The sequence below is a fragment of the Schistocerca piceifrons genome, chromosome 2, assembly GCF_021461385.2.
Source record: "Schistocerca piceifrons isolate TAMUIC-IGC-003096 chromosome 2, iqSchPice1.1, whole genome shotgun sequence".
Taxonomy (NCBI): Eukaryota; Metazoa; Arthropoda; class Insecta; order Orthoptera; family Acrididae; genus Schistocerca; species Schistocerca piceifrons.
The window spans coordinates 355,363,784-355,373,184 of record NC_060139.1 but is presented as its reverse complement, the minus strand read 5'-3'; the positions used below and the strand labels follow the sequence as shown (position 1 = coordinate 355,373,184).

Genomic DNA, 9,401 nt, shown 5'->3' with positions numbered 1-9,401 from the left:
CCGGGTGATACGCCAGTATGGCGATGACGAATACACGCTTCCAATGTGCAATCACCGCGATGTCGCCAAACACGGATGCGACCATCATGAGACGTCGCACTGGTTACTCAAGGAACACACCTAATTTTCTTTCCCGCTGGGGTCAGTATTGTGTCCATCACGACATCTTTCTATGATGGTTTGACAGACGTAGGCAAACTGAGGAAAATGGGGTTGTGTACACGCCCCCAAAAGTCTGGCCATTCTTTCTGCATGTATGCTCTATTACTTGGCGGGCGATGTGGTGTGTTTTGTATATCGTAAATTCGAGCGTTGTAATGTCTCAAATTTTCTTGTCCATATTTGTTCAGCTCCCTAAATAAACATTTATGTTTTCATGTGGCACTGTCGTCTTACTTGTAGAGAATGAATGTCGTGTATCAGCTGATTGGTGTAATTCAAATAAGCTTTTAGTGATACTGTTTCCTCGTAAGGATTCTTTTGATTAGTTTCAAACAGATTACCACTACGTGCATCTTTCTCTGTTTCCATTTTATTTCAACACCGCCTACCTAGCAGGATCTGCAGTAATTCCAAAATACGCCTTAAAAATCTGTGAGCGCCAGATAAACCAAGCTGCTGCTGATAAGATTTGCTTGATTGTGCCATATGTGAAGACGCTGCTAATAGCGAGTGACGACTTTTTTCTCTTCGGTCATTCCTTCCGCTTTTCTTCACTCTGCACACATATTTTTGATGGTTTAAATTATATTTTGTTTAGTTCTATGTTATGAAATGGAACTACATTTCCATCCATTTATGTTGCTACACGATTCTCTTACTGAGTATGCAAAATATTCACCTTCTTCTCGTTCTTCTATGTAATACTTTTGTTAAACGCACCTTGTAAAACTAAAGGTAATCTGTACCGCTATACAGCGAGACCTTCTAGGGGTCGTCCAGATTGCTGTACACATCAGTACCTATAATACCCAATAGCACGTCCTCTTGCATTGATGCATGCCTGTATTCTTCGTGGCATTTTATCCATAACTTCATCAATGCACTGTTGGTCCAGACAGCCCCACTCCTCAACGGTGATTCGGCGTAGATTCCTCAGAGTGCTTGGCGGGTCACATCGTCCATAAATAGCCCTTTTCAATCTAGCCAAGGCATGTTCGATAGGGTTCATATCTCGAGAACATGCTGTCCATTTTAGTTGAGCGATGTCGTTATTCCGAAGGAAGTCTTTCATAAGATGTGCAGGATGGGGGAGCGAATCGTCGTCCTTGAAGACGTATGCCTCGCAAATATGCTGCCGATATGGTTGCACTATCGTTCGGAGAATGGCATGCACGTATCGTACAGCCATTACGGCGCCTTCCATGACGACCAGCAGTGTACGTCGGCCCCACATAATGCAACCCGAAAACAGCAGGAAACCTCCACCTTTCTGCAGTCGCTGGACAGTGTGTCTAAGGCGTGTCCACAGTCAACGTCTATCTTCAGGAGTTCTGGGAACCGGGGTGACGCAAAACTTTTTTTGATGTGTGTAGTTTAACAGTCCCAGTTGTACCATTTCTTTTTTTTTTTTAAACGAACTTTGGCCATCATTGATTTTTCCATGAATTAATCTAATTTTTCGGAGCGAATGTTCATCATTTGTGTTGACGTTCGTAATCTGTCTTTAGCACTTGTCATTGCTATTCGCAACCTCCATCTTTCTCTTTTATTATATTGTACTGTTATTGCATGTGTTTTGCAGTATCTTTTGGAGCTGTTGTTTCTGTATGTGTTTGTGTTGTGTCGTGTTTTTAACAGGCACATTTACATGTTTTGCTGTTATGTGCAAAACGTTACACGTTCGATGGCTTCTGCCATTAGTTTAAGAGAACCGACCAGTAGTAACAAGGCTACTTGGTTCGCTGTTGGTGCAGCGCACGAAATACGTGGGAAATTTAAATTTGAGAATTGTCTACAACTAGGACTATTTCTACATTCTACTGATCGTCATATTATAGCACACCCAGGACCGAATTCGGGTTTATTTGTTTTTCGTTGTTACAGTTGAGCAATAACAAAATCTGTTTTGCTATTGTATGCTATTGGTTTGCTAACTGGCTTCTGATACAATTCACCCCAATAAATTTAGTAGAGATAGGGTTCACATGAGTTTACAGTAATGGAAATTGTCATAGCTACGTTTATTCAAGTCAAATGTTGAGATAAATTCAAGGTCAAAAGTTCGCAAAATAGGCCTCTTAGAACAGTTTTCTTCACATATGACACAGTTCCGTGACAGGACAGTAAAACGGCAATTTTTGATACTTATGGTACCGTGTATTGACAGGACAGTGTTCTTTTAATGTTATCTTGACATAATCTTTCAGTCCTCTTATAAGTGATTCGAAATTTAGTGGGTGGTGTATTTTATTTAGCATCGTTTTTTTGTTATTGAGTCTACAAAATGACGATTAGAGATGAGGAGTGTACAGCTAGCTTCCAGATATGGGAAACTGGAGAGAAAGAAAAAGGAGCTGTTATGGAGAATGTAGGAAAAGTGTTAGTCGTCAAATTAGAAGCAGATATCAGAAGAGAAGCAGATGAGAAGGGAGGAGTATAAAGTATATCTGCGTTGCAGAAAAAGGACAAAAGAAATGAAAGACGGACAGAAGAACAGAAATAATGAGTGGAAAGATAGAAGCTCCAGAATGAGATTTTAACTCTGCAACGGAGTGTGCGCTGATATGAAACTTCCTGGCAGATTAAAACTGTGTGCGGGCCGAGATTCGAACTCGGGATAGAAGCAGTTAGCAAAGAGGCAGAAGCCGTTAGTGTATCAGAAGCACAAAAGGAAACGAGAGAATCAGAAAAGAGAATAGGTAAAGAGGCAATAAGATACACAAGAAAATATCGAGGAAAATTTGAAAGACCGTAAACAGAAAATGGAAGCTTTGTTAGAAAAGAAAATTTCTGATCTAAGTTAGAACTAAATAAAGTTTTTGGGAAATTTAAAGACGAAGTGAAAAGCGATTTAAAGTAACAGATTTTGAATTAAATGAAAAACTGAAAAAATTTGAAAATGTCATAAGGGAAACAATCGAACGCTTGGATCAAAATATTGAAGCCGAAGCTACTAAGTTGAACAAGGGAAAGCGGAAATGAAACGTTGTTGCGATAAAATCTTACAGGAAGAGGAAGGAATTAATCAGAACTCGTCTGGTAATGAGAACAGCGTAGGAAATTTATAAAAGACAGTTCAAAATAAAGGTTTTCCAACAACATCTGTGGTAGTGCACATAAGAGTTGGTAGTAGTTTTAACACAACTGTCGAGGATACTAATAATTTTTATATAAAATTAAATTAGTGTGGTGATGAAAGCCACTTAGTAGTGCTTTTAGTCATGTTGGTTTTTACAGCGCTACATCCACAGGTACAGTTTAATATTTTGTTTACGACTTATTTTAAAAAATGCTTCAAATGGCTCTTAGCACTATGGGACTTAACTTCTGAGGTCATCAGTCCCCTAGAACTTAGAACTACTTAAACCTAACTAAACTAAGGACATCACACACACCCATGCCCGAGGCAGGATTCGAATCTGCGACAGTAGCGGCCGCGCGGTTCCAGTTTGTAGCGCCTAGAACCGGTCGACTTATTTTACTTCCGGCGGGTTTCTAATATAACCAACTCCGCTTCGTTGTGTTCTAAAGGATAATCGTTGATCAAGATGTTAGACTTTTACATCGCACACCTCTTACCTTCCAGACATAAGTTTCATTACACACAGTATGTATGTGTGAAGGTATGTATGATATTTTGCTGTGTGAGCTTCATTACTGTTCACTGCTCCAGAAAATTACACGTGTGATGTAGGAACATGACGAATAGATGACTTATGACGATTTAGTTATTGGAAGCACCTGTGGTAATTTGAAACGGGCTTGTTAAAAATCTGAAGGAATAAAAGAAGAAAGGAAATTATAAATTAACGTCCCATCTACGTCGCTGACACTATAGACTATGTGATTAAAAGTATCCGGACACCTGGCTGAAAATGACCTACAAGTTGATGGCGCCCTCCATCGGTAATGCCGGAATTCAATATGGTGTTGGCCCACCCTTAGCCTTGATGACAGCTTCCACTCTAGCAGGCATATGTTCAATCAGGTTCAAATGGTTCAAATGGTTCTGAGCACTATGGGACTTAACATCTGATGTCATCAGTCCCCTAGAACTTAGAACTAGTTAAACCTAACTAACCTAAGGACATCACACACATCCATGCCCGAGGCAGGATTCGAACCTGCGACCCTAGCAGTCACGCGTTTTCAGGCTGATACGCCTAGAACCGCTCGACCACACCGGCCGGCCGTTCAATCAGGTGCTGGAAGGTTTCTTGGGGAATGGCAGTCCATTCTTGACGGAGTGCTGCACTGAGGAGACGTATTGATGTCGGTCGGTGAGCCCTGGCACGAAGTCGGCGTTCCAAAACATCCCAAAGGTGTTCTATAGAATTCAGGTCAGGACTCTGTGCAAACCAGTCCATTACAGGGATGTTATTGTCGTCCACCACAGGCCGCTTATTATGAACAGGTGCTCGATCGTGTTGAAAGATGCAATCGCCATCCCTGAATTGCTCTTCAACAGTGGATAGCAAGAAGGTGCCTAAAACATCAGTGTATGCCTGTTCTGTGACAGTGCCACGCAAAACAACAAGGGGTGCAAGCCCCCTCCATGAAAAACATGACCACACCATAACACCACCGCCTCCGAATTTTACCGTCGGCACTACAAACACTGGCAGATGACGCCATATCCACACCCTGCCATCGGATAACCAAATTGTGTACCGTGATTCGTGAGTCCACGCAACGATTTTCTACTGTTCAAGCGTCCTTTGGCATTTACCGGTGTGATGTGTGACTTATTAGCAGCCGCTCGATGATCAAGTTTTCTCACCTCCCGCCTAACTGTCATAGTGCTTGCAGTGTATCCTGAACCAGTTTGGAATTCCTGTGTGATGGTCTGGATAGATGTCTGCCTATTACACATTACGATCCTCTTCAACTGTCGGCGGTCTCCATCAGTCAACAGGCGAGGTCAGCCTGTACGCTTTTCTGCTGTACGTTTCCACTTCACTATCACATCGGAAACAGTGGACCTATAGATGTTGAGGGGTGTGGAAATCTTGCGTACAGACGTATGACACAAGTGACACCCAATCACCTGACGACGTTCAAAGACTGCGAATTTGGCGGAGCGCCTCAGTCTGCTCTCTCACGATGTCTAATATGATATGAAGTACCTGGAGTACGTGGCAGCACAATGCACCTAATATGAAAACGTATGATTTTGGGGGTGTCCGGATACTTTTGATCATATAGTGTACATGGAGAACAAGTTCCGATTGGACAAATATGATGCAGGAAATGAACGTGGTGTCTTCATCCTTGCAGTCCCATGTGATTTAGAGAATCCACGCAAGTCCTAAATCTTGAAAACAGAACTGAAAGCTGAACCCGATTTCTCCATAAAACGAGTCTGTTGCCTTAAACAGCGTGTCTACTCCAAAATTAGCTACAATAAAACACGCGATAACTATTGCCCATTTCTTTTGCAAGCTGTAAAATATTAGCCATTTTTATATTTAAATATCATAGACATAGCGACAAATTTCTGGTAATTTTTGCACAAGTATGAAAAATGGAGTGCTTCGCATAATATTTTTGCAGCATAGTTAAGCTTTAAACAGAATTGACTGCCTCTTCTCATATAGTTTACACAAAACCTACTGAGTTGACATAAGCCAGTTCTTACAATTATGTCATAGTTTTTAGTTATCGTTTTATGAACATTTCGTTTCTTCGATCCATTTTTTTTTACTGTCAACTGTAATCAACTTACTGACTCTTTGCGAGTAATACCATCCATCGGTGCCTCAGTAATATAAAAACTTCTGGTATATTTACTTATCACAAAAAGTAAAAGGAAATTATTGGACAAATTTGTTTGGTCTGTAAAGTGTATAATTGGCGCAGGAGTAAGTAATCAAGTATATAACATTTTACAACCATCATTCCGAAACTGTTTGTCCCTACAGCGGTTGTTTAACAGTAATGGGAACCCAATTGCCAGGAAGATCACTTGATACCACTCTTTGGAACCGGTAGAGGGCATCTAATTACCAGCTTCTCCGCCAAGTCTTCACTCTGCTGTGCTGGGACACTGTAGTAACGAGCAATATGTCCTCTATAATACACTTCACATGAAATAAATACAGCTCTCCGTCAGTCACTGAGATCACTGGTAGTTTTCACTTCCTCAATAGATGCTCAGATACGCTTTCTGAGATTTAGTGCTGATGCCAAATCTCTAAGGCAGACGTCGGTCTAGAGAGGGAAGTGATGAACGAGGATTCACAGCATTGTAATTTGTTCTTCTGCCAAGTCTTCCTGTAGACCATGTAATTCGTCGTAGCTCTGAAAAAAAAGGTGAAGTACTTTTATAGGTGCAGATCTCACGAATGTTAAGAATACATTACACGTTTACATCGACAAAGTATCGTCTGCCCGATTAAGACTCTCACCTGCTTTGCAACACCTCTTAGCTGTTCTGCCATCGCAGTGCCCGTTTCTTCCACAAGTCTGGACAGGAAGCCAGATGGATTTCTCAACAGTATATGTGGATGGTCGTATTCCTGGAATATGAAATTGTTACATAATACAAATGTGATTATGTCCAAGCAATGAACCGTTCGCTCAGGAGAATTACAGAACTGGAAGAATTTGTTGATGAAAAGTGATCGAAACACAAATGTGACGATGGAAGACATTATTCGATAATATAGGACCACAGAGTAAAGAAGTAATCCGACAGAAATAGTGTGTATTTTTGTGGAACCTGCCGACGTACTTTAATCCGAAACGTTTCCTTTGTGTTTTTATACAGGAAACACATGACCTTTTATGCTTCCTTATCAACAAATTGTATTTTTAGTATAACGTTTCTGGTAGCATGACATTCATTGCATACTGCCGGCCGTATACTCGTGTAATGAAATTGTATCAAGTAAAGGCGGAACACACGTCAAAATATGCCTACCTCGTACGTATGACAAATATACATATAATACATTTCTGATATGATCCTGCCCATCATCTGCACTGTACCTGTTCAAAATGTCGACCACTACGTCGACAAAACGTACACATGCGTTTCCTAGACTGTTAACACACGCACTAGTAAATCAAGACGCTGTCGAGAACCCAAGAACCCAGTTCCAAACGATTATCGACTACAGTCTGCATATTGGGCAAATCAGATGGCCCTGAAAGAGAAGTCCACAGTTCTCACGTCTGAGGATCAAAGTGATCGTAGAGCAGGACCATCACGATTAATCACTCACTGCCAAAACTGTGAACGAAGGTACTTGCACATCCACACACGTAGCTTACTGCCGAAGCCAATGTATCCTGTAGGACCAGTTCATACCAATATCAATGAATTTCTGTCGTGTACCTTCCGTGCATGGAAATAGGGAAAAATAATTGTCCTTGTGCTCTGGTACGGACACCAATCTATCTTGTTCTCGTAACTGCTGCGCGGCATACAGACCATAATGCTGAGAGCACAACGGTTGCGTAGTCTTCGTTGAATACCGTTTCTTTGCACGACGAGGTTTCGCTACAAATGGTTTTTCTAAGGATTAATTCTTACGTTCCATGAGCATCTCCGTTAAACACTTCTTAATACTCATTACAAGGGCATAAGTGCGTTTCTTGTCAGAATTCTTCACATATTTGATGTCAAGACTTTTTGATAAGTAATTCAAACGTCTGACATTTGGCTCCATAACCGTTCTGGCGTTCTTGCCTTATTTTTCACCCACATTATATTTTTATATTAATTGTACTTGCTATCAGTCGGACAAGAACATTCCAGGAGCAGCAAGGTAAGGTGAGAGTACAGTGCACTGATTTGTCCGGCAGGCGGTTTCAGAGCGTAGGAAGGTGTCTGCTACCAGCGACTGTTATCATGATGGAATACCTTATAAACAGCTGGGAATCACATGGTACTGAGCTTGGCGCGAAGCAATTCAATGTTGCTGGTAAATGTTTATTATTCGAACGTTGCTATGTTCCTCCAGCCGTACCAAAAATGTTCAAATGTGTGTGAAATCTCATGGAACTTCACTGCTAAGGTCATCAGTCCCTAAGCTTACACACTACTTAACCTAAATTATCCTAAGGGCAAACACACACATCCATGCCCGAGGGAGGACTCGAACCTCCTCCGGGGCCAGCCCAGCCATACCGTCAACATTTGTTGCACTGATGGAAGGTTAATAATAATTTCATATAGCCATTAACGAAAGCGAAGACGTAAATGAGAACACTTTAACTTAGTCGTTACTAGAGAAAGACGATGGGCCAGTCAGCAGTGCCAAAGTGTTACTTTGACTCGCTAAGAGTCTTCTACAGGGTACGAGGAAGGCAACACGTGTCGGGGCGGTCGAGTGGAAAACGATCCCCGTACTTATTCATCACAGTTAACTATACCTCGGAAACCGTTTGTGTGTAATAACTCAATAGCAATTTTATATCAAGTACAGCATGCTCTTTGGACGGTACAGTGTAAAGAGTTACCGAAAATAATTTGTCGTGTTGAATAGTGCCTTGGTGAATGGTCGTGTGAAGTTTTGAACATCTTCTAACACTGTGAATCATCAGATGGTGTCTTGCTGCAGTGCTCTGAACATAGTTAGCCTCTGCGGAATTCGATTTAACAAATGAACACAATCAGGTTCTTGCTTGCGTTTCCTCATTACCGCTAAACGTTGATGAATAATGCAATTAGCGCAATGCAATTAGCGCACTATGTTTTGATAACTTTATTTCGTAGCACTGGATTTTCTACCACACTGCCACTTCAATAGGTACGATAGCTACGAGACAACTGTAGAAGACGCGAGGTAATCAAACCAAAGTCAGTGATGCTAGGAAAGTGAAAAGACATACGCTCATAAATTGTGGTACTGATAGAAGCTGGCATTTCTGCAAGACGGGTAGGGAATTTTACGAAACCCACTGAAACGGAGAGGCAGGCGAACATTATAATAAAAATCCAACGTCACCATTCTTTTATTTTTTATTTAAACGTCTCACCGTTTCGTATGTGATGTCCTTTACAGGTTCATCAACCTTTCCAAAAAGTCTCCCAATAAATTTATACTTTTCGTCTCCGCTGTTACCGAATTTACTAGTTCATCCTCCTTCACATAGTTTCAACGCTACTTCTAAACGGTCTCTCGAAGTTTACCACCAATCTTGTATACAAAAAATGGTTCAAATGGCTCTGAGCACTATGGGACTTAACATCTGTGGTCATCAGTCCCCTAGAACTTAGAACTACCTAAACC

The 9,401-nt window shown here is 41.3% G+C and overlaps 1 protein-coding gene across 1 annotated transcript in view; it reads right to left on the bottom strand.

Annotated features, from left to right (window-relative positions):
* Positions 1-6,340: 6,340 nt before the first annotated feature.
* The window catches only part of LOC124775377 (ATP-binding cassette sub-family C member 4-like), a 140,487-nt gene continuing 137,426 nt past the window's right edge, over positions 6,341-9,401 (bottom strand). The window contains exons 24-25 of the mRNA XM_047250211.1: positions 6,570-6,680; positions 6,341-6,462 (exon numbers count right to left, since the gene is read on the bottom strand). Coding sequence (XP_047106167.1) covers positions 6,400-6,462; positions 6,570-6,680 — 174 coding nt within the window. The 3' untranslated portion in view covers positions 6,341-6,399. The remainder of the gene's footprint in view (positions 6,463-6,569; positions 6,681-9,401) is intronic.